Source organism: Pygocentrus nattereri, chromosome 13, assembly GCF_015220715.1.
Source record: "Pygocentrus nattereri isolate fPygNat1 chromosome 13, fPygNat1.pri, whole genome shotgun sequence".
NCBI classification, from domain to species: Eukaryota; Metazoa; Chordata; class Actinopteri; order Characiformes; family Serrasalmidae; genus Pygocentrus; species Pygocentrus nattereri.
Window position 1 is genome coordinate 14,457,055 of NC_051223.1, and position 23,509 is coordinate 14,480,563.

The 23,509-nt window shown below is 37.0% G+C and overlaps 4 protein-coding genes across 4 annotated transcripts; all 4 read right to left on the minus strand.

The window, feature by feature from the left end:
• Positions 1-1,511: 1,511 nt before the first annotated feature.
• Positions 1,512-7,979, minus strand: mlst8 (MTOR associated protein, LST8 homolog (S. cerevisiae)). Its single transcript, XM_017705534.2, has 9 exons — positions 7,828-7,979; positions 7,394-7,570; positions 5,874-5,925; positions 5,623-5,785; positions 5,442-5,517; positions 5,154-5,306; positions 3,499-3,623; positions 3,234-3,397; positions 1,512-1,698 (listed from the first exon to the last, which is right to left on the minus strand). Exons 2-9 carry the CDS (start codon positions 7,520-7,522, stop codon positions 1,580-1,582), a joined length of 981 nt encoding a protein of 326 aa, XP_017561023.1. The 5' UTR covers positions 7,523-7,570; positions 7,828-7,979; the 3' UTR covers positions 1,512-1,579.
• Positions 7,980-8,292: 313 nt separating this feature from the next.
• meiob (meiosis specific with OB-fold) lies at positions 8,293-16,811 on the minus strand. The gene is made up of 15 exons (XM_037544282.1): positions 16,760-16,811; positions 16,422-16,495; positions 15,994-16,051; positions 15,655-15,786; positions 15,472-15,544; positions 13,635-13,830; positions 13,424-13,524; positions 13,288-13,340; positions 12,151-12,246; positions 11,936-12,034; positions 11,700-11,844; positions 11,420-11,606; positions 10,118-10,204; positions 9,179-9,251; positions 8,293-8,309 (listed from the first exon to the last, which is right to left on the minus strand). The coding sequence occupies exons 2-15, from the start codon at positions 16,485-16,487 to the stop codon at positions 8,293-8,295; spliced, it is 1,383 nt and encodes a 460-aa protein (XP_037400179.1). The 5' UTR covers positions 16,488-16,495; positions 16,760-16,811.
• A 727-nt stretch (positions 16,812-17,538) lies between these two features.
• msrb1b (methionine sulfoxide reductase B1b) lies at positions 17,539-19,780 on the minus strand. Its single transcript, XM_037544010.1, has 4 exons — positions 19,624-19,780; positions 18,810-18,952; positions 18,321-18,435; positions 17,539-18,144 (listed from the first exon to the last, which is right to left on the minus strand). Exons 1-4 carry the CDS (start codon positions 19,676-19,678, stop codon positions 18,125-18,127), a joined length of 333 nt encoding a protein of 110 aa, XP_037399907.1. The 5' UTR covers positions 19,679-19,780; the 3' UTR covers positions 17,539-18,124.
• Positions 19,781-20,309: 529 nt separating this feature from the next.
• neurl2 (neuralized E3 ubiquitin protein ligase 2) lies at positions 20,310-22,473 on the minus strand. Its single transcript, XM_017705535.2, has 2 exons — positions 21,544-22,473; positions 20,310-20,640 (listed from the first exon to the last, which is right to left on the minus strand). Exons 1-2 carry the CDS (start codon positions 22,259-22,261, stop codon positions 20,525-20,527), a joined length of 834 nt encoding a protein of 277 aa, XP_017561024.1. The 5' UTR covers positions 22,262-22,473; the 3' UTR covers positions 20,310-20,524.
• Between the last annotated feature and the right edge of the window lie 1,036 nt (positions 22,474-23,509).

The following is a 23,509-nucleotide window of genomic DNA, read 5'->3' on the forward strand; positions in this document are numbered from 1 at the left end:
TGTATCAGGAATGCTTGTAGTTTTACCATGATTTTGATCTGCAGAAGTAATTTGTCTATCCATGCTTCCATCCATCCATACATTCCGTCTTATTCCTTTTTAGATGACGTTAGATGATGTTTACATAACACTGGCACCTTGTCAAAAAACTTACAAAAAGCTTACTAATTTACAATTTTCATTTTTGTATATGAATGTGAACTGTCACACTGTTAAGATAGTTAAAGTGCTTTTTTGTCAAGTAATAAACTCAAGGATAAAATATGACAGAAACTGATGGAAAATTCTGTGGTCATTTCCAATCTGCTTAGATTTGGTTAGGTAAAACAGCAAAGCTCAGGTGAATTTTAAATGGAAACTCAATGGCTCAAGACGTCAATTTATCAATTTAATGACTTGGACTTGTGGACAGAACATGGACTGACAAATTACATGATGCTACTTTCATGATTTTATGCTCTGAAATCAAAGGCTCAACAAACACCAACATTCTGTTGTAGGCAACGATCTTTAATATTTTTAAAAAAGAAGCTGAAAGTGTGATAGAGTGAACAATCACACACACACACACACTTGCATTCAAAAGTTTGAAATCGCTTAATACTTGCAACAGTATAAAACTGATTTGAGGTCAGACGAACATCTGAAATGTTTCTAATGCTCATCTTTATGGGTTGCTAATAATTAATAGGACACTAAAACACAGCGAATAAGAATTAAGATATTTTAGATGTAATGACCAGAGCCTTACAAAATTCTGAAATGACTCAGTAAGCTCTAGGCCATCAAGAATGAAATAACAAAATTAATAAACAAAATGTCATTTTAAAACTATCTGCATTTGAGATTTGACAATTTGTCAAACAAGTATATAAAAAGATGATTACAATATAATGTTTAGATCATAGTATTCGCTTAACATTTACCAAACTCTTACTGAATAAATAATTTAAAAATAGCTTTTGGTGAATAGTTTTTAATATTTAACTTCTCATGTACAAGTTATTATTGTATATGAAATAACAAAACCTCTTAGTACGGCAAGTGATTCCAAACTTTTGAACAATAGTGTACATTTGCATTTGGTTGACATCTATTGTGTTCTGGCCTCAAGCGCAATATACAGATCTTATTTTAATAAAGCTACAATAAAAACATTTTATTTTGCAAGATTCCTGATGACTCAGAGCCAGACGTTCTCAGATGTGACTGTTACGAACGAGAACTGAATCACTGACATTTCCACTACGCACACTCCTGTATGTACTTTCTGATGTTTCCTTCTGCGACTGGTTTGATGAGTCAGATACACATGATGTATGATGTGATGAATCTTTGCCACATAGGGACTGACCAGCATAACTTAATGCATGGATACAACTGTACACCACATTTATAATTTGTCATAATGCTGTGGCCCTACATACAAAAGTATTTTGATCTATGTGATAACTGACATTAAAAAGTCTGATGTAATAAATGATATAATGATAGGAACAGCTGTAAAAGTATTATATTTATCAGTCTTGTTTATTCCATCAGATATATCTTCTATAGGAGATGGTGTCACAGATTCTGATCAACCAAGCACACTGTCATTAAAGGCCAAACAGACCACAGCTTTTTGATGGCCGCTGTACTCCCGCTTGATCTCCCCTGTCTCCACACACCACAGACGTGCCAGATTATCTGAAGAAGCTGAAAATCAGTGTAAGAGAACAAAAAAACAATATTGAGCAGGAAAGCTTTAAAAAGTATTTAAAAAGTATGAATATTTCTATATACAGGGTATTTTCTCTTGAGAGGTGCCTGTCCCAAACTCAAAATCCTAAACTTCTACTTGTGAAAATACTTTTTTTTTAAAAATGAAGTTGAAGTTTGAATATTCATTTTTATAATATGGTTTTATAAATATATATTTATTTTTTTATTTTATAAATATTTTTACATTTTATAGCTATTTTGAGGTAAATTTGCCAATTTGAAAAAAGCAGTTACTATTTCTTTCTGAATAAATTACTAAAAAAACTATAGGGTTTTCCCCGTGTACAGTTGGTATTTGTCAGTTTTACAGAGTAACACAGAAGAGTAATGAGATTGCTTCTTCCAGGAAGTAATAAGAAATGTAATCTCATTACATTTAGAGAGAAGTAATCAGTAACATCTAATGGATTACCTTCTTTGAGTAACTAGCCCAACACTGGCTACAACCAACTAGTTGTCCACTGGGGATTTATCAAATGCAAATGAATCCCTGTTTGAATCTATGCCTTGTTCTTTCAGTCAGTGCTTTTGATTTCATTTAATAAGGTCATTGTCATAGGCCAACCCATTGGCAATAACTACAAATAATTCTGGACTGCCAGCAGGAGAGGTTTGGAAGTAGTTAAACACATTTAAGTAAAATCATTTTTTTTATTATGTGCATTGTAATATAAGTGTTTTCTCTAGCCAGATTAATAATAAGTAATAATAACTTTTTTTTTTTTTAATATAATTGTTTCAGGTGACTAAAACTATGTTTTTGAAGTGTTTTTTCACTCAACGTGGACATGGTACAGTCCTTGCAGTGCATCTGAAATTCTTCTTAAATGTTTTTAATTTATTAAAACTACAGCTACTCACCTAAACTGTGTAAAGGACAACCTATTAAATGCACCATCATTGTGGGGTGCAAGGTTCAAAAGGCACAGTGAAACAGTGGAGCTTCTAACAGTGGAGTTCAGGACAAAAGACAAAATACTTCAAAATTTAGGTGAAGAAGCGATAGCTGTGTTAATAATGTAAGGACACAGTAACACAGAAAGTAAATGCCACAGAAGTCATTAGACAAACTCTGGAAAATTGCTGAAAATGTTATTGAAATGTGTTAATGTGCTGAAATAGTTATTCTTTCTGTGATTTAAGGCATCTTCCTCCATCCAGCCACATGACTGCCCATGCTAGTTGCCCAAATTTTAGTAAATTAAATGGAACATGTAATCAGATGCATTTCCGAAGTATCCACCCAGTGTTGTAAAATTCTCCCTCAAATTCATGCACAAGAGATAGAGATAGAGAGAGAGAGATGTGTTTTGCATTTTTCCACGTTCTTTGGGCATAAATTGTGCTTGTACACCGAACATTTGAACACAACGTGTCCTGTTTGTGCCTGAAAAAAGGCTCAGTGTATCTGGCCCCCAACAATTTTGGATTTAAAGGTTAGACCTTTTGTGCCTGTTCCACATGCTTACCTGTGACAATGTACTGTGAGTCTCCACTAAAGGCACAGTCCCACATCCAACCACGAGACGTCTCTCCAGGGTTGTTGCTTTTAATGCTGAGTTCCGTCATTAGTGAAAAGTTTGAGGTCCGCCAGATTTTACATGTCTGGTCAGCAGAGCAGGTGGCCAGCAATCTACAGCAGAATAAAAATCAATTACCACAAATCAGACAGGCTACTGTTCATGTAAATAATTGTTCATTATTTAAATCAAATTATTATTGGGCTGCACTTACGTGGAGTCAGGACTAAATTTGCAGCGCAAAGAATAACGCTTGTGAGCAGGAATTTTGGTCTTGGGAATAAGCTGCGTCACTTCATCACCAATTCCTCCTGCTAAATTCCACACATAGCAGTTACCCTGTGGAAGACAACAGCAAACATTCAAACAGTATGTACTACATACAGTGGAGGAAATAATTATTTGATCCCTTGCTGATTTTGTAAGTTTGTCTACTGACAAAGAAATTAACAGACTATAACTTTTAATGGTAGATTTATTTTAATAGTGAGAGACAGAATATCGAAAAGAAAATCCAGAAAATCACATTATAGAAAAATATATAAATTGTTTTCCATTTCATTGAGTGAAATAAGCATTTGATCCCCTACCAACCATTAAGAGTTCTGGCTCCCACAGACTGGTTAGATATTCCTAATATCTACCACCTCTATATAAGTCATATGTCCACAGAATCAATCAATCAAACAATCAGACTCCAACCTCTCCACCAGAGCTGTCTTAGGATGTCAGGGACAAGACTGTCAACCAGCACAAGGCTGGAATGGGCTACAAAACGATAATCAAGAATCTGGGTGAGAAGGAGACAACTGTTGGTGCAATTGTTAAAAAATGGAAGAAACACAATCACCATCAATCAACCTCGGTCTGGGGCTCCACGCAAGATCTCACCTTGTGGGGTATCAATGATCATGAGAAAGGTGAGAAATCAGCCTACAACTACACCGGAGGAGCTTGTTAATGATCTCAAGGCAGCTGGGACCACAGTCACCAAGAAAACCATTGATAACACACTATGCCGTAATGGATTAAAATCCTGCAGTGCCCACAAGGTCCCCCTGCTCAAGAAGGCACATGTGCAGGCCCGTCTGAAGTTTGGCAATGAACACCTGAATGATTCAGAGAGTGCTTTGCAGAAGGTGCTGTGGTCAGATGAGATCAAAATCGAGCCCTTTGGCATCCACTCAACTCGCTGTGTATGGAGGAAGAGAAATGCTGACTATGACCCCAAGAACACCATCCCCACCGTCAAGCATGGAGGTAGAAACATTATGCTTTAGGGGTGTTTCTCTGCTAAGGGCACAGGACAACTTCAAAGCATTGACAGGAGGATGGACGAGGCCAGCACGACAATGACCCAAAACATGGGCCTAGCCATGCTCTGGACCTTAATCCCATAGAAAACCTGAGGAGGGAGCTGAAGCTTTGAGTTGCCAAGCAACAGCCTCGAAACCTTAAGGATTTAGAAATGATCTGCAAAGAGGAGTGGACCAAAATTCCTCCTGATATGGGCGCAAACCTGGTCATCAACTACAAGAAACGTCTGACCTCTGTGCTTGCCAACAAGGGTTTTGCCAGCAAGTACTAAGTCTTATTTTGCTAGGGGATCAAATACTTATTTCACTCAATGAAATGCAAATCAATTTATATATTTTCTACAATGTGATTCTCTGGATTTTATTTTTGATATTCTGTCTCTCACTATTAAAATAAACCTACCATTAAAAGTTATAGACTCTTCATTTCTTTGTCAGCAGGCAAACTTACAAAATCAGAGAGGGATCAAATAATTATTTACTCCACTGTATGATTTAACACAAAGAATAACGTTATATTTCTACAATGTGAAAAAGAGATAGGGACACTGACCGAGCTATTGACAGCAGCCATGTAGCTTGCATCAGGATCAATGTGCACAGAGTTCACAGACACTTCAGGCTCCGGGATGAGCTGCTCATTATGGTCTGTTTTAAGATCCCATATGTGGATTACACCACTTTGGTCTCCAACAAACAATTCAGCCTTAAAAATAGAGAGACTTTGAGCAAAACATGAATTAACGACTAATGCCTCTAGAAGATAAAACACTCACAAGCCAGCAAATGGGCCAGTAATCTCATTAACACAAAGTTAAAGGTGTATTAAACACACTCTTACTTGGTTGGGATGGAGGCACACACAATTAATAGGTGCATTGACCTGGAAGATCCTCTGACACTGAAGATTTCTTGATCTAAAATAATAGTGAGTGTCAATATATTTCCAAGACATATCTCTAAATATTCAAAACTTAATATTTACTATTTATTTTTCAGGTCGGGTGGTAGGTCTTTAGCACCTGAGATCCCATATACGTGCCATGCAGTCCTCTCCTCCAGTGTACATCCATCTTCCATCCTCATGGAAGCCGACAGATGTAATATTTTTGCTAACGCCATCATAATTGATTACTGGGTTTGGATTATTTGAATTGAGGTCATACATACGAATGTGCTGATAACCTATAAGCAGAAGCATACAGTGAAAATATGCATTTATTTAAGCTTACTTCTTTTTTTTTTTTTCCTGAATCGATTATTTTAAACTCACCAGCTGCAGCAATCATACTCCTGTCAGGTGTTACTTCCAGTGAATTCACCTGCTGATGTGTGTAGTTAAGTCATCCTTTGGGTAGAGCAATTTAAAGTGATATTCCACCATTTATTTAATTTGCTGATATTTAAGTCGAAACAGAGTGTTTTGATGGTCATTACAGAGAAAGTTACGACTCACACTGTGTATTTTTTTTAATGTATTGCTAACAATAGCAAAATAGTGATAAATCCTAAAAAAAAAAAAAAAACCCACCTAGCATGTATCAGGGTTATTGCAGTTTTTAAATATTGATTAATTTTTTTATTTTGTTTTTAAATTTAAGTTTAGTTTCAGTTTACATAGTTTTAGGTTTGTTTTGATTTTATGAAGTTTTATTTTTAGTATTAAGACGAACCCTGTAATAGTGAGTATGTGATATAATAGTGTATAATAAAATTAAATTAACACAACTGTAGTCTGAGATCACCTCAGCTCCAGCTTTTCTTAAACACAGCAAAACTCAGAAGTTCCACTTATTATTCACACACTGAAACATTTAAATTAAATGTGTTTTCCCAGTAATTCTGTCATGATTTAGTTAGTTCTGCAATAGACATTGTAGTTTTGATTTAGCTGCTGAAAAAGTGTATATTTTATTTTTATGTCAGTCAATGAGCACATTTTTTCATGGTTAATGTTCATTTGATAATAATTTCAGTTAACTGTAATAACCCTTTTCTGCATGCATGTTAACAAAAACATGTTTTAAGCCAATAACCATTATAAAACAATGTCCTAGGCATCAGGCAACATTACTGTGTGGTAGCTTAGAGGTGTTAAACACTTCAAATGTCTGGTTCACATCACCATTACTGGGAACAATTATGACTTAGTTTTTCTAGAACAGACCATTTCACATCAAAACATTCTGAATGTTTGCATCTCAACATTATGCATAACTTGTCTTTCAAAATCTATAAAATAATTCTTAGGCAACAGTTCCGTTTTCATTAAGCTCTAGTTATATTTAGCATAAAACATTTACTTGATTACTTTCCACATGAAGGTAAACAGAAAGACAACATTCAGCTGATAATATAGTTTTAGTAATATATTTCCTTCATACAAAAATGATGAACATATTTGATTGTAAATTCTAGGCCTATCACAATTGAACGTTTACCTTACAATTAACTGCCACATAAATAATAGCAATTAACAACATAATTGTTATTGTTCATTTTCTGCAGCTGTTGAAGTACATGACTAAAGTGGCCAGACTGGCTGACTGTCTTTGCTTCCTGACTGTTAATACTTAGCAGGTTCCAACTGACAAAAACAAACATTACTCACTGTTGCCCTCTCTGTTACAGCACCACCCAAAAGTTAGAACTTTTTGTTAAGACCCTTGACATTTACTAGTTAATCCACTTTTTGCTTTCTTTTATTCACATGCATATATACACTTGTTTCAGTGCAAACACAAAAAGCTGATGTAAAATGTCTATCCATATATTTTTCAACTGAAAGGATACGGAGTCCTGGTGCTGGACAGTTCTTGTGCATATGCCACTGTGTGCCTGCCAGAATCGCACTGTATGATCATATCCAGCTGTGGCGAGGATCACTGGGTCACTCCCTACTGTGCCTTGGTTTACATTCATGGTTAATTGTGCAGTATAGACACCAGTCCTGACCTGATCTGTGGACAGCTGAAAACAGAAGACCTTGTTGCGAAGACTGTTGTTCAGTTTCCGTGCAACAGCGAGCTGCAGCGTGTTAATGAAATTTCGTTTCTATAGACAAAGTTAAGCGTGCAGCTTGTGAGAGGAGATAAAGATGAGCGATTGGAATAACTAGCTAACTACAAACCACAGCTAGCAAAAAGCTAGTCCCAAATTACAGATGTGGAGAGGAATTACAAAGGCTTGTTATCAGATCAGGAAATATAGGCCTAAATCGTTCTTACCCGTCAGCGGACGCAGGCGCAATCCAAAGCAAATAAAGAAATAATGCGATAATATTAAAACACAAACTGCTAAATCCACATCATTTTCAAGTACAACAAATCCAGGCGGATGACCCCACTAAATACCTCCGCATGGAAACAACGTAAAACGTACAATGGTTCCGACTTGAAGCAAAGGCAAGGGCAGCAGTTTTATTTATTTAGCGTAACATTTCACAAATACACACCATATAACACAAACATTCAACACATACATGGCAATAAATAATTAATTACCTCTTGAACACTATCATTTCAAAAGAAACATGCATCTTGTTTGTCTTCTGACACACAAAACATTACAATTTGATTTCCTAGTCTTTGCTCCACATCAGTCAGGTGGTCATGGCAGACATGACATGCTTCACTTCCACTGGATCAGCGAGAGTACAAGACAGGATATTTGTCCTCATGCCACGTATGTTTTTAGTAGATGGAGAAACCTGATAAAAAGAAAGAGAAAAGACACTACAAGCCTTAAAGGGGAATTCTACCCATTTTTGACATTTCTGCACAATTCAATTATTAAGATGTAAACAGAGGCATTCAGAGTGATTAATGTGAAATACTCCACTTTAGAGAAACTTACTGACTTGGATTTCTTTACAATGGTGGTGATAGTAACCAAGGTTGATGACACAAATATAGCCAATATAAAACCCCAATTCCAAAAATGTTGGGGTGCTGTGTAAAATGTAAATAAATGTAAATAAAAACAAAATGCAATGATTTGCAAATCTCATAGACCGATAATTTATTCAGCATAGAACATAGAACACATTTCAGATGAATTTTAACATTTCATTAAAAACATTAACTCATTTAGAACTTGATGGCAGAAACGCTTCTAAAAAAAGTTGGGACAGGAGCAACAAAAGGCTGGTACTATTAGTGGTACTAATAAAAAAACTGCTGGAAGAGCAATTTGCAATTAACTCACATGACTGGGTATAAAAGAGCATTTTAAAGAGGCAAACTCTCTCAGAAAGATAGATGGGTAGAGGTTCACCAATCTGCGAAAAACTGCATATACAAATTGCGGAACAATTTCAGAAAAATGTTCTTCAGTGTAAAATTGCGAAGACTGTGGACATCCCACCATCTACAGTATATAATATCATCAAAAGATTCAGAAAATCTGCTGAAATCTCTGGACACAAGGGACAGGGCAGACAGTCAGTATTGGATGCTTGTGATCTTCGAACCCTCAGGTGGCACTGCATTGAAAACATACATGATTCTGTTATGTAAATTGCTGCATAGGCTCAGGAACACTTCCAGAAATCACTGTGTGTGAATACAGTTTACATACTGCATCCATCACAACAGCATGGCTTCGCCGAAGAAGAGTCTGGGCGCTGAACTGGCCTGCCTGCAGTATAGACCTTTCACAAACAGATAACATTCAGTGCATCATGGATCGAAAAATCCAGCAACTGTTGAGCAGCTAGAATCCTACATCAGACAAGAATAGGAAACCATTCCTCTACCAGAACTCCAGCAACTGGGTCTCCTCAATTCCTTTGCTCTTAAAAATATACTTCTGAAATAACACAATGTGTCAGGCCTTAGGAAACATGTTTATAACCACTTCATGTATCGCCCTGCAGTGTAGCATTTGGAGGTATAAAGCCCTTTGAACATTCTATTACATTTTATCACAATTACTGTGAATCACTCTGACTCTGACACCCTGAATGACTTTGTTCATATCTTAATGATTTTATTATGCAGGCATTTTGAAAAAAATGTGTGAAATTCCACTCTAAAAGTAAAAGCTTAAAACCTAATCAAGGCAAAGCTGTAATTCTATCAAAAATTTAAAACAGTAATTATTGTGAACAGTATTGTGATTGTGATATTTTAATTAATAGTGATCAGTGCATTCAAGTGCACAGTTATGGTTCAATCACAAAACACAAGATTTTGTCATAAGATTTACAGAGGTTAACATGTGTTATTTATTGCATTATTATTATTTACTGCATTACACTACTAATCGTGGAAGTAAATGCAATAAATATCACAGTAGTCGTAGTAACCATAGTAATCACATTCAATAATGGTGATTAATAATCCAACTTCATTTGTGATGCTGTTTAAAACTAGAAATGCATGACCATGCTATAGACAGATATACGAAACTTAAAATACTAATTTAAATTTTTTACTGCCCTTAGACAAATAAAAGGCTGTGATTCGGATGAATTCTTGGGACTACACAATTAAACATGGAAAAAGTCACTTATACCTTCAGATAAATTTTGCATCTCTCCAATAGAAATCTCCACTTCATGGCCATCCGCTGAGGCTCTGAGAGACACATGAACTCCTCAGACTGGAATGGAAACAAAGTGCTCTGTAAACAGAGCCTTTCTAGCCCAATTACAAATAGTTTTCATGCTTTTTTCCTTTTGTTCAGATTCTGTCATCTTATTCGACTAGGTCTGATAAACACCAATTGTATAGTTTGAATTAAGATATGATGAACGTTACAAGTAGACCACTTCAAGACATTTATATTTGTCCCCTACATGGTTTCTGGTTATTTGTGAACTGTGAAACTGCACTTTTGAATAAAATCAAAAGACAATTAATTTCCTGCCAAAATGGAAAATCCCCAAAACATAAATCTCCAGAAGTTAACACAGTTAACAGACAAACCTTCTGGAATTCAGGTTTTAGTACCTGTCTTGGTATGCCCACACAGTATTTCAAAGCACTTTGTGAGTTTATTGGCTCTTTTAAATGAACATTTGTGTCGTTTGAAGAGCCAAGATGTTCATAATTGATTTTTAAATAACTCTTTTAAAATCTCTCACACCCTTAGAATTAAAAAGGATGTTTTGTTACTGTAACTTTAAGACCAACAGTATGTAAATGAGCTTTGTTTAGATAAGCTGCATTATATAGTGGCTCATTTAAAAAGAAGTCCAGCCTGAAACACTTCTTATAACTTCAGCATGAATGGGTAGAGCTAAAAAACTGTAGGTGGAATAAGCAGATATTGATAAATATGTTGGTTTTTGGGGACATCACAGAAACCATTAATTCAAAATGGGCTGTTTTTGCAGCTTAGTTTACATACACAGACTGCATGAACTGGGGAGTGAAACTGTAGAAATGTTTACATACTACATATAACCTTCTCCAAAAAGTGAGGAAAACAGGGGTTTTTATTATATGGGCCCTTTATAGGAATGATTAATGGAACAGGACAGTGAAGCAGTCAGGCACAGGAAGAAGAGAGCAGCTGTAATTTTTAAGATCAAGTCAGAAAAGGAATAATGTCGTTTACATTGTTATTTTTAAAACACTATCTGTTTTAGTTGTTTTTGTTGTGTACAATAAAAAAAATCTAAGTTTATTTTACCACACAGTACTGTGGAAATTGGTATAACAAATGCCATGCAACCAATAACAGTCAAAATAGTAAATAGTAATAGTTCAAAATAGTCTCTTTTAACTTCACTCACTGGGGCACCAACCCCATAACCCTATGGTTTTAAGTAAAATCATGGCATAAACAAGGTGATTTGCCTTTTGTACTCACAGTGCATCCTAGTATTTTCTCAGCAACAGTGCCTGACAGATTGCAGGCCTTTAGAGTTCCAGTATGATCAGTGATATCCACCCACAGATCAAAGTCTGCAGTGAAGTCCTGTGGTTGTCCTTGGTTTGGACACACTGTGTTAGTGCAGGTCCCAATGTCCACACTGACTCGAAATCTGCATTTGGCACTGCAACATAAATAATTCAAAAATTAGACTATGTGGTAAATATGGACATCAGAAAAGGAGGCTGCATTTTACTTACAAGTATTTCAGACTTACCATCTGCTGCAAATGACTTTGGAAATGGAGGAATCTAATCCTAGAGTTGTAATGAATGAATAAATTACACCATGGAAGGTATCAGAGTTTTCTTGGGCTTTGGCTTTAATTTGTTTGACTGTCAGCACATCAGTGATAGATTCCACTGGGGAAAAATGGCACAGATTCAATGTACAGTGTTATGCTATTTCATGTAAATATACATGGTAGGCATAAACATATTGTTTTTCAATTACAAGGAACATTTTCACTCAGTTCTGCATCCTGCTCATGTAGCTGTCCACGTTCTGATATTTCCTTTGCATGACTGAAGAGCTGGTTGGCTTCAGTCGTATCTAGACATTAAAAGGGATTTCAGATGTAACCTCACTTCAGTGAAAATGTCAACTGACTAAGAATGTAATTTTGATTGGAGAGCTTTGAAAGAACTACAGTACAGCGGCATCCTCACCTGGATCGATGGTAATGATTGTTTTTGAGGTGGCTCTTGCCACCATGCTGTTACGAAAAGTATCAAAGTTGATGCGAGCATCCACTATGAAGAGCACTAAAATAAACAAAAAAACTAGTCTTTAACACACAGTTTAATCCCCTACAGTGAACACACTTCTTCATGTTTCAATGTACAATTACTGTTTACTTGCTTAAGTTAACACAATGAAAAAAGTTGGCAAAAGTTATGTAAAGTTATTAGCAAAGGCTATGGCGCACTTTATAATTCATTGTTTCTGTTGATGGTAAAAGGAAACGGGAGATTGACAGGCGGATTGGTGCTGTGTCAGCAGTGATGTGGGCTCTTTACCGGTCTGTTGTGGCAAAGAAAGAGTTGAGCCATAAGGCAAGGCTCTCGATTTACTGGTCGATCTACGTTCCCACCCTCACCTATGGTCATGAGCTTTGGGTAATGACCGAAAGAATGAGATCACGAATACAAGCGGCCGAAATGAGTTTCCTCCGCAGGGTGTCTGGACTCTCCCTTAGAAATAGGGTGAGAAGTTCGGTCATCCGGGAGGGACTCAGAGTAGAGCTGCTGCTTCTCCACGTCGAGAGGAGCCAGCTGAGGTGGTTCGGACATCTGGTTAGGATGCCTCCTGGATGCCTCCCTCGGGAGGTGTCACAGGCAAGTCCATCTGGGAGGAGACCCCGGGGAAGACCCAGGACGTGACTATATTGCCCAGCTGGCATGGGAGTGCCTCGGAATCCCCCCCGGGGAGCTAGTGGAAGTGGCTGGGGAAAGGGAGGTCTGGGCCTCATTGCTTAGGATGCTGCCCCCGCGACCCAAACCCCGGAGAAGTGGAAGATAATGGATGGATGGATGGATGTTTTTCACCCTGAGGGAGAAGCGGCTTAGAAAATGTGTGTGTGTGTGTGTTTCTTTTTTCATGATATGTTAAACAGAAAGTAAACAGAAATTTTACACTACACTAAATCTTGCTGAAAAATTTTGATTTGTGTGTTCTCTGAAGAGAATGTGATAGTTTTTTTCACTTAAAAATATGCAAACCAGGGGTCTTCAAATTTTGCATTTGACTGTATGAGTCAATTTAATTAGTCTATATATTATGAAATAAACAGTAAATTACTATACCTGTCTCTAGTGGTGTCAGGGTCTGCACAAGCTGAATTGTCTCTTGATCCCAGCTATAAATGAAATCAATAGTAAAAATAAGTACTGCGTTGTATTAGGAAAATGTCAGATCAGAAAAAATGTATTTCAGTCAAACCAGATTAAAGGGAAGGATGTCAAAGTTTCATCAAAGAGCCTAATCTCTAGCCTCTGCCCATTCCGTCCATCTGAAGTAGTGAAGTACTTTGGCTCTCCAATCTTTACGAGATAAAACAGAAGACTGAACAAGATTTAAACAGAACTACAAAAAAATTACTGTTATTATGTTTTGTATGTTCTCTCTGTGAGGACAACTGACATGTCTTTACCGAGCGCACAACAGCGAGAATGTTAATGAAATGTCCATCCAGGCTTTGTCCATTTGCAGTAATGTCTCCCAGTGAGTAGAAGTCCCTTGAATCCTTTACTGGTATGTGGAAAAGGGACAGGAGCTTGGTTTCTGTTTCTAAATCTGAGCACATCCTTATGGCTGAATGAGTTTCTGTCACCAACAATCTGTAGAAACTGAGAGGAAATGTATAGTTTTTGGAACAATTTTAACAAGTTTTTCACCACATATCCAGCACATCTGTTTAGCTGACTTTGTTTTAATCAGTGCGTTACTTTGGTCCCTATGAACAAAGAATCATCAAAATGTTTGTTTTTTTTATATCACATATGTACAATACTGTGCAAAAACCAGAGATGACCCTTTCATTTACTTAATTTCCAGTAAAACATGCCATTTTAAGAAAACAGAATTAAGCAGAAAAATACACAAGAGCCTCAATAAATACACATTTTTCATTTTTTTACGTACTTTGCTTTCAATTCCCCCTTCCTCATACAATATTTAAAGAAATATATCATTTAGCCTTTTTAGATGCACACCCAGCTGTAACTCCTTGGTTTTAAGATTAGAATTGTGAAAAAGCTAAAGTAGTAGTAAAGGTGTAAAAAGTAAAGAGGAGAAATTAAATACTGATATACTTGACATTATTATTGTATTATGGTTTAATATGATGTCAGCCCACCCTTTGCAGCTATAACAGCTTCAACTCTTCTGCGAAGGCTCTCCACAAGGTACTCCAAACTCGCTCATCCATGTCTTTATGGATCTTGCTTTGTGCACTGGTGCGTAGTCATGTAGGAACAGGAAGGGGCCATCCCCAAACTGTACCCATAAAGTTGGGAGCATGAAACTGTCCAAAATCTCTTGGTTTGCTGAAGCATTAAGAGTTCATTTCACTGGAACTAAGGGTCCAAGCCCAACTCCTGAACTACAACCCCACACCATGACACTTGGCACAATGCAGTCAGACAAGTACTGTTCTCTTGGCAACCGCCGAACCCAGAGTCATCCATCGGATTGCCAGATGGAGAAGCGTTATTCATCACTCCAGAGAACATGTCTCCACAGCTCGAGTCCAGTGGCAGCTCTTTACACCACTGCATTCAATGCTTTGCATTGCACTTGGTGATGTAAGGCTTGGACGCAGCTGCTCAGCCTTGTAAACTCATTCCATGAAGCTCCCTACGCTGTTCTTGAGCTAATCTAAAGGCCACATGAAGTTTGGAGGTCTCTGCGCACTATGCACCTCAGCATCCACCGACCCTGCTCTGTCATTTTATGTGGCCTACCACTTTGTGGCTGAGTTGCTATCATTCCCAATCGCTTACACTTTGTCATAATACCACTGACAGTTGACTGTGGAATATTTAGTAGTAAGGAAATTTCACAACTGGACTTTGCACATGTGGCGTCCTATCATGGTACCATGCTGGAATTCACTGAGCTCCTAAAAGTGACCCATTCTTTCACTAATGTTTGCAGAAGCAGTCTGCATGCATAAGTGCTTGGTTTTATACAGCTGTGGCCATGGAAGTGATTGGAACTCCTGAATTCCATGATTTGGATGGGTGAGTGAATATATTTGGAAATATAGTGTATCTTTACTGCTTTTTCTGACATTCTGAAAATTAATAACTTGTACTTAATGGGCATTTTGACATGACATTAAAACAAGGGTGGTCTCTGACTTTTACACAGTACTGTACAAGCTAAAAAATTGAAGCTCCTTGGTGTCATCCTTCAACAGCATCATACACAGTTTTAAAAATCCACTGCATATTTTGTGTAGCTGTTTTAAAAACGTGATATTTTACCTTGGGGTTGAAGGACAGAATCTGTCTTCTTTCTCAGGATCTTTGGTAACAACAAGGGGATTTTCAATAATGACTGAAAAGCAAATATGAAAAACAAAGTGCTTAAAGACTTAACTATGCATTGTCTAGCAATATTCAAAAATACATGGGAAACCATGACAGTTACTACAAGTTGTGTCTCACCACAGTCTCCAATTCTGAACTGGCTGCAAAGTCCTTGAACATATTCCTCTTTGCCCCATGAAGACACATTAATGAAATGGTCAGGGGAGTCTTTAACAGTGAAGCTGAAAGTGAATCGTTCAGTCCCAACATCTGGAAATAAAAGTGAAATTTACTGATAACCCATACAATTACAGGCCTATAGTGTACAATTAGACAGTACATGATTCAGGAGATTCATTTTTCCCAAAATTTATGTCAAAGTGTGTATGAAGAAGAAAGGAATCACAGTCAAATTGTCTAGGCAGTATGAAAAAAGAATAAATCAGTAACTCATTTTACAGTTAAAAAGTCACGAACTTCTCCTGTCTGGAAATCCTCTTGCATCAGTCTTTGCGATGATAATCCCAACCACATTCTAAAAGTAAAGTATTGGTTTAATTCATTATGTGCAGTGAATTTAGGCATCACATTTAGGATTAAATTAAAGGTCTCTGCATTTTATATACAATTATTAAATTATTATAATAAATAAATGAATGAGTAGTTTTTCAAAAGTGGTGAAGATGTGTGTGGTAAGCTTTCTCAGATCTTCTGTACTAATAAGTTCTTCTGCAGTTCCACTGGAAATTATTATTATTATTTTGTACTTGATGATTTTAAGCTGCTCTCCTCACCTCTGGTCATAACAACACTTGAACTGGCAGACACGAAATGTTAACCTAACGTTACTGAGGTAAGGCAACTTTGGTAGCTATATTGGCTAAAGCCCATCGACAAAGCCTCACCTGGTGTGCGATATTTGGACTTAAGTCAGATATTGGAACACAGTTCTGTAGTGGAGCATATGCCATCTTTTGACCTGAAACAACAAATTCCAGAAACACGCAAGACAGAGAGAACGTTATAGCTAGCTAATTGTTAGCTAACGTTAGCTTTATGCCGAAAATGTTGTCCGTGTTAGCCAGTTAGCTAGCCAGCGCAATTATAGCTGCGTTTGGTAGTTAAACATGGTCGTCATTACGTACAATTTTCAGAGAAACGTTAAAACACACATAAACTACAACAAATACACCTAGAATTATATGTTGGTTATACAATTTTCCAGTTAATGTTAGTGGTTTACCGTTGAAAACCACACACGATTTACCAAACACAGCGCGAGCCTCTGATGTGGAGAGCGCTGACGTCAGAGTCATGCGTAAACTCTGATGTTAAATTCCATTAACAGCTGGATTTTACTATTATGTCCAAACGTTTGTAGACACTGGCTCGTCCAAAGTTTCTTCTTATTAGTAGTATTATTGGGAAGTTTGACCCCCTTTATTTTGCTATTCTTCTGGGCAGGTTTTACATTAGATGTTGGATCATTGCTGTGAAGATTTGATTGCATTCAATCACAAGATCGTTAGAGAGGTCAAGTGATGATGTTAAATTAGTTCTGGATCACAAACTCCACTAAAACTCATCCAAAAAGTATTAACTGGTGCCCCACCAGATTCTACAAACTGTGTGTGCGCATTTGAGCTCCTCTGTCAGCAAAGGGTGCACCATAAAGTAGCTGAATTTGCTTATTACAAGAGGTGTCTGTTATTTTTCTTGCTGGTGTACAGTTAGAGGCTGTAGACTGTACAATTTGTGTTAGCCATGCTCCAGACCATAATCAGTGGCCAATTTCTAATTGTTTGCACCACCCAAATTATATCTAGTCAGCAGCATTCATATTGTAAGACATTGACCAATGAGGAATAGATGACAACAGATGGTCTATAGTGTGTAATTGTACACCTGTTTGGAGGTCCTATAAGGTAGGTGCACCTTAGAGTGGCCTTTAGTATAAGGTAGATGTTTTGTGGTATACTGGATAGTAAGTGTATTTATATGTTTGAAAATGAAAAACCCAACTGACATTTTTAAACTTTTTATTGATTCAAGAGAAGCATTTTGCAAATTGTTTTACTGTACTTCAGTGAAGCTTGAAACTCATTACAGTATGTGGCAGGCCTTAAACACCAAGCCTACAGAGAATAAAATTCCACAATGACTTGAAATCCCGCTGTCCCACTGTGTAGTACCATTAAAAAAAAATTCATCTTTTGAGAAGCCACATGACATAATTTAATAGGTTATACGGTGTCAAACAATTTGTCCACCTCTATAGTACTGCATAGTTTGAGCAACATTTCATGTCAGAATTAGAATATCATCACCATTCACATAAATTAAACTTTTGGTAAACGTATAATATGAAAACATCTATGATCAGAAAATATCTATGATCGTTTAAGGTTTATTTTTTAATTCATTAGCTTTTTTTGTATTCACATTTGTGCTAAATCACTTATTACAGTGGTCATTAAACAGGATGGTCACAAACATCTGTGCACAGGATCTCCCATTGGACCTTTTCCTGTCCACTTCATCAGTTGAGCATCCCTTTTTGTGCGAACAACAGCAGCTACAGAAGAGCTTCTTAGACCCTTGCCTCACCTTAGTGTTTGGCAACCTTATCTGTAAAACATGAGGGATTAAAATATTTTAAATGAAATCTTTGAAATTAAGAAATATAACAGAACAGTGGATCATAAAGCATTTAATGTCCAAGTGAAACACATCTACGCAAGGTATTACTTCAAGTGCTATGTGACTTCACCAGTGTAAAATGAATGACAGCATTTCCATTTTACCTTTGGGGACAAACTTCAGTGAGTGGCTAAAAATTCAGAAACGCGATAAGCCTTCATCTGGGCCATCATTCACAAACTCATGGCCTAGTCCATTGCCACACTTGCCACACAGAACCTGCACATAAATCCAAACAAAAAACCCCAAAATTATATTGTAACAGATCTCACAGTTGTGTCTGTCCTACACTTTTAGCTTTAAAAAGGTTGTATATCATACCAAAAACAGGTTCTATGATGTGTTACAATAGCAGAATTCTTTTTGGTGATGTATAAAACCACTTTTACATTTTCTAGCATACATCAGGTTTTCTATCACAGTGATCTAGAGGATTTGTCACCATTGCCTTTATGAAAAAAATAACTCCTTTTTTAAAGGGTGTACAATGAAAAAAGCTACTTTAACACAAGTTGGAGTAATTTTGATTAATAATAAAAATAATCTCAGATAAAATAGTTTTATTATTATTATTATTATCATCATTATTGTACCTTATAGGCTGTGAGTGTTTCCATCATTTTGGTTACACTGTCTTCATGGATGGTCTCAGTGAAGGCAGGCCATGGAGAGGAATGTTCATATTTGGACCTGCTTGAAAACAGCGGGTGTCCACATTGGGAGCAAACATATATTCCTGCAGGCAAATAAACGAAAGAGAAATAACATCACCACAAGTGGAAAACCTTAACTTTCTACTAAGATAATTAACTGTTTTTAATGTGGGGCACTGGTCCTGGAGTAACCCCCTCTGCAATTTTTCCCTGCTGTAACAAGTCTCATCCGCTCATGAACGCAAGGGGTTTGATAACACAGTGTTCCCCACTCTTGGCCAAGGGGGCACACTGCCCTGCATATTTTAGTGCTCTGTCTGCTTTAACAAACCCACTTCAACCCAGTAAGGGGTTGTTAATGTGCTAACTAGTTGAATCAGGTGGGTTGGGAGCAGTGAAAACACAAAATTTGCCGGGGAGTGTGCCTCCATGACCAGAGCCGGGACATCCTGGCTTAGTAAACCGATTAGTTGGACCACTGTGCCTGCGATAGAGCAGGGAAACACTGAAAGGTGCAGGGCAGGTGTACTACAGGTTCACAGTTGGAAACCACCTGCATGGCAAAAATAAACTTCATCATAACAAGCTATAAAACACGAGTGTGCTCTCATTTAGATTTCACTCGTTTGTGAATACAACGAAAGTTGTTCTACACTTTTAGGCAGGCTAGCTACGCTAAGTTACTTAACGCTACATCACACATGCTAGCTTACATCATTCTGGGAAAGAAGGGAAAAACATGTCCATGACATACCTGGTTTAAAATGATCTCTATATACTTCCCTTCCGAAAAAAGAACAAAAAGACATTTTGTACTTAAAGAATCGATGTAAAAAAAGTTTAATATTTTAGCTCACTTTGCGTGGGTCCAGACCACTTCAGCGACCAGAACACTGGGACAAAAATATTCCGGTCACGTGATCATTACACTATTACGCAAGCCTGGGCTCAAAGCTGTTATAGCCCTAAACGGACAGTAGGGGGCACTGTATCCATGGTTTTCTCATGTTAGGATTTTACTATTTTGATATGTGCTATGTGATGAAAAGTACCCACACATCCCTTATAATTAGGGAATTCAACTACTTTAAATGACCCTTTGCTGACAAAACGTTCAGTTCTGCATATAGAGCTTGTTCAATTTCAATACCAAAGCGTTACCACTAAAATAAGACGCCATGGAGCAGCCACACATGAGCCATGGACCCATGTGTTGGGCTGTGCAGCGGTAGTGATGGAGCACTTACACCTTTTAGATCAGCTGGAGTGACGTGACATCTTTAGCAGCTTTTTGTTTTATTAAAAGAAAGCATGTAATATATAGAGATTCACAGTAAAATAGTGCTAATAAACATTTGTGCATTACCTTTAAATATGACAATTTCTGTTTAAGAGTATAGACAAAGTGCTGAGATTAAAGAATATGACAAACACAAGAAATGGATACAGTAAGACTTTACACCTCAGTGTCAATGAAGATAAATATAGAAAAGATAAAGTGGTAATTAAATTGTTTGTTGGTACATTATTTATTGCTATAAATGCAAATAGCATGTGTGATAATCCACCTTTGAGAATTAGAGATTTGTAAAATGCTCTGCAGCCCAAGCCTTTCCAGTCTTTGGGAGTGTTGATGGTTCTGTGTGGCTGCTCTGTTATTCATATTTGCAGAAGTTTTTCAGTAACTCTGGAAGCTCCAACCAGTCCAGAGCCATTCTGTGGACAATATGCTTCTGAATGGTCTTTCGACACAGAGTCTGCAGTGAGGCAACTGTAACAGAAGGACAATATGGCAAAAAGAATGGTTAAATTTTGATCCTTTATGAAAAAAAAAAAAAAATATATATATATATATATATATATATATATATATATATATATATATATATATATATATATATATATATAGTTGTTAATTGACATGTATATATTATGTCTGGATACTTTGATATTAGAGGTGGGCTTTATTAACTCAAATTTATTTTTACAATACAGTGGCCCACAAAAGGTTTTGGACATTTGTGCCATACTTGAGAATGTAAGTTTGTTATTTTAAGAATGTCAAAATGTCACACCAAATGGCAAACACTTTAAACAGACTATTTCATGACATTTTTGCCAGTATTCTTTTACAGCAGCTTCTGTGTCAGTTATTATTTCATAATTTTGGTTTGCATCCAAAATACCTTTTTGTTCACTTCTGAGTTCAATGAACACAAGCTCACCACCAGCATTGCAAGTAAAACAAAACCTCAAACATGTTCACCACAGCACCCTTAGTGTAGTCTGGTTGGAATTCTTCTCCAGACTTTTACCACACAAAGAGTCTACCATCAGTTTGAAGTTTTGCTAAAGGTATATTTACTGAAAAAGATATTTTTTGAAGTAACCTAAAGAACTTTAGAAAATTTACCAATGGTTAAAGTGTACAAGTACATTTTGGAGGCACCATATCACCAATCTCAAGATGCCCAAAATATACAAGCCCTTCAAAATAATTAATGGTTGCTTCTTAATTGTATAAAACATTCTTGCCATTATTGTGCAAATGCTAACTGTTGTGCATAACAGTAGCTTCTTGATATTTCCACACATGCATGGTAAACCACCCAAGTTATCCACAAATATACTAAAATATACAAAATAATACTTTATATTTCAGTTTGAAACTTACAGCCATATTCCACCTGGACAATTCTGACACATTTAGTGGCAGCAAAAACATCTATGACAGCGTAGAGGGGCTGATTAGTTGGGATTCCTTTAGCAGAGGCACCCATGTCTTCACCATTGATGACAATATGCATATCAGCAAAGCCTTGCCCTTTCAGAACGTACAGTACTCCTATGCGGCTGCGTCGAGCAGTTGGAGGCAATGCATTGGTCTTGTAGAGATCATCCAGGATGTGACTAAACCGCCCAGGCCGACTCCGTCCCACCAGTTTGTCCTTGGGTATACATACGTTCTCTATATGCAAGTGGGTGTCAGTGAAGAAACTTTTGGGTCTGTTCCTTTCTTCATTTCTTCCATCTACTACCTGCTCTACTTCTTCATGAGTGTCATCTTCAATAACCTTATTGTGATTTCTTGTGATTGCAAACACCCAGCTTTCTCCCTGGTCCACCAAATCAGGAAGAGAATACTCAGGGACCATCTCAAGAGTTTGAGGGTCACGTGCAGTCAGGCCGACCCTGAGGTGGCCACACCAGCCCAGCTCCTTTTCTTCAATCTCTACCAGGAAGATCTCTCCAGGGTTCAGAGGATGTTTACTGAAGCAGATTCCATTGGCAAAACTCTCGACCCGGGTGGCCCTGGTTCTACACAGGTCCAGTTGCACATTGGTTCCATGAACTGGGTGGAACTCCATGAACTGCCCCAAAACTGCAGCCATTTCAAAAAGTTAAGTCTCAAGAAATCTTAGTTTAGCTTTAAGAAAATGCATCAAGGACTCTTCATGGACACAAGAGCTTCACACTTCTCTAAAAATCTTCATCTTATGTCAAGTCCTCAATGCTGCCTGAAAACATGGTCCTGGTGGCGTGTGCTTCTACCGCACACCAACATGCTGTAGCTTGGAGAAGTTTCTAGTTCCAAAATTGGGACTATTTTTAAACCACTGCATGTGTCACTTGCTGTTTAAAACAGATGGCAAGGTATGCAGAGCAGATAGGGACGACTGGGAGGAGTTACAGCCCCTAAATAAGAATCCTCCCTAGCAGGCAGCTGAGTGCCACCTACAGGCAAATCTTGCTGAATGTACAGCTGTCAGAAAAAAGTTTGTGAACCCTTTGGATATATCAGGAATGTTGTGGGAATAGTTTCTAATGTTTAACTAAGTCTTTATAACTAAGCATTTTGCAGTGGTTTATCTTTATTGAACAAATGGTTTAAACCAATGTTGCTTAATCCTCTTCCTGCCAATCCACAGCAAAGTTTCAACTATTTCCTGCTTAACCACACCTGATCCAGCTCATAAAGGGCTTAAAAATCAGCTGGATCAGGTGTATAGGGTCAAAGAATACCCATGGTTCGCCAGGAGAAAGATAAGAAAATAATGATTTAAACAATAAAGGCCTTTGATGAAATATGTGAACCTACATGAGAACATTATTAAATAGGAATACATTAACTTATACAAGAACCTTCGTAAACCTCTTGAAAGGGAGATCTGCCTGCCTGTGCACTAGCATTCAATACAATATTTTCAACAATATAAAACTGATTAGAATGTTCAACTAGAATTTTGATATTGATATTGATTACCAGAACACTAGAACACTGTAAAGACATTTTAGACGTGTCCACAATGATGAACAAAGGCTTAGAAAATCTTAAATAACTGGCATGGAACATCAAAAATGAAATTAAAATAAAATTACAATCCAGAATTTAGTATATTTCAAAAAAGGCAAATAACTTATATATAAATAGGTAATAACAGTGTATTATTTAGTTCATTGTATTCACTTATTATTCACCAAAATCTTGAAATACTGAATAAGACACATTTTGTAAACAGTATATTTACAGTATATTTAAATTCACATTGTACAAGTTATTATTGTATATAAAATAACAGAAACTGTTAATATTACAAATGTTTCCAAACACCCCATGACCCTGATGGAGAAGCGGCTTG

What these genes read in the sequence shown, in the direction of transcription:
- mlst8 (XM_017705534.2), bottom strand. Translation starts at nt 7,522, where the DNA reads ATGAATGTAAACCAAGGCACAGTAGGGAGTGACCCAGTGATCCTCGCC. An exon ending in GCACGTATATGGGATCTCAG is followed by an intron (nt 5,518 to 5,622) that starts GTGCTAAAGACC and finishes CTATTATTTTAG; the next exon opens with ATCAAGAAATCTTCAGTGTC. An exon ending in CTCACAGTACATTGTCACAG is followed by an intron (nt 1,699 to 3,233) that starts GTAAGCATGTGG and finishes ACTGATTTTCAG; the next exon opens with CTTCTTCAGATAATCTGGCA.
- meiob (XM_037544282.1), bottom strand. Translation starts at nt 16,487, where the DNA reads ATGGCATATGCTCCACTACAGAACTGTGTTCCAATATCTGACTTAAGT. An exon ending in AGGATTTCCAGACAGGAGAA is followed by an intron (nt 15,787 to 15,993) that starts GTTCGTGACTTT and finishes TTTTATTTCCAG; the next exon opens with ATGTTGGGACTGAACGATTC. An exon ending in AATCATTACCATCGATCCAG is followed by an intron (nt 12,035 to 12,150) that starts GTGAGGATGCCG and finishes TTTAATGTCTAG; the next exon opens with ATACGACTGAAGCCAACCAG.
- neurl2 (XM_017705535.2), bottom strand. Translation starts at nt 22,261, where the DNA reads ATGGCTGCAGTTTTGGGGCAGTTCATGGAGTTCCACCCAGTTCATGGA. An exon ending in TGTCCAGGTGGAATATGGCT is followed by an intron (nt 20,641 to 21,543) that starts GTAAGTTTCAAA and finishes CTTCTGTTACAG; the next exon opens with TTGCCTCACTGCAGACTCTG.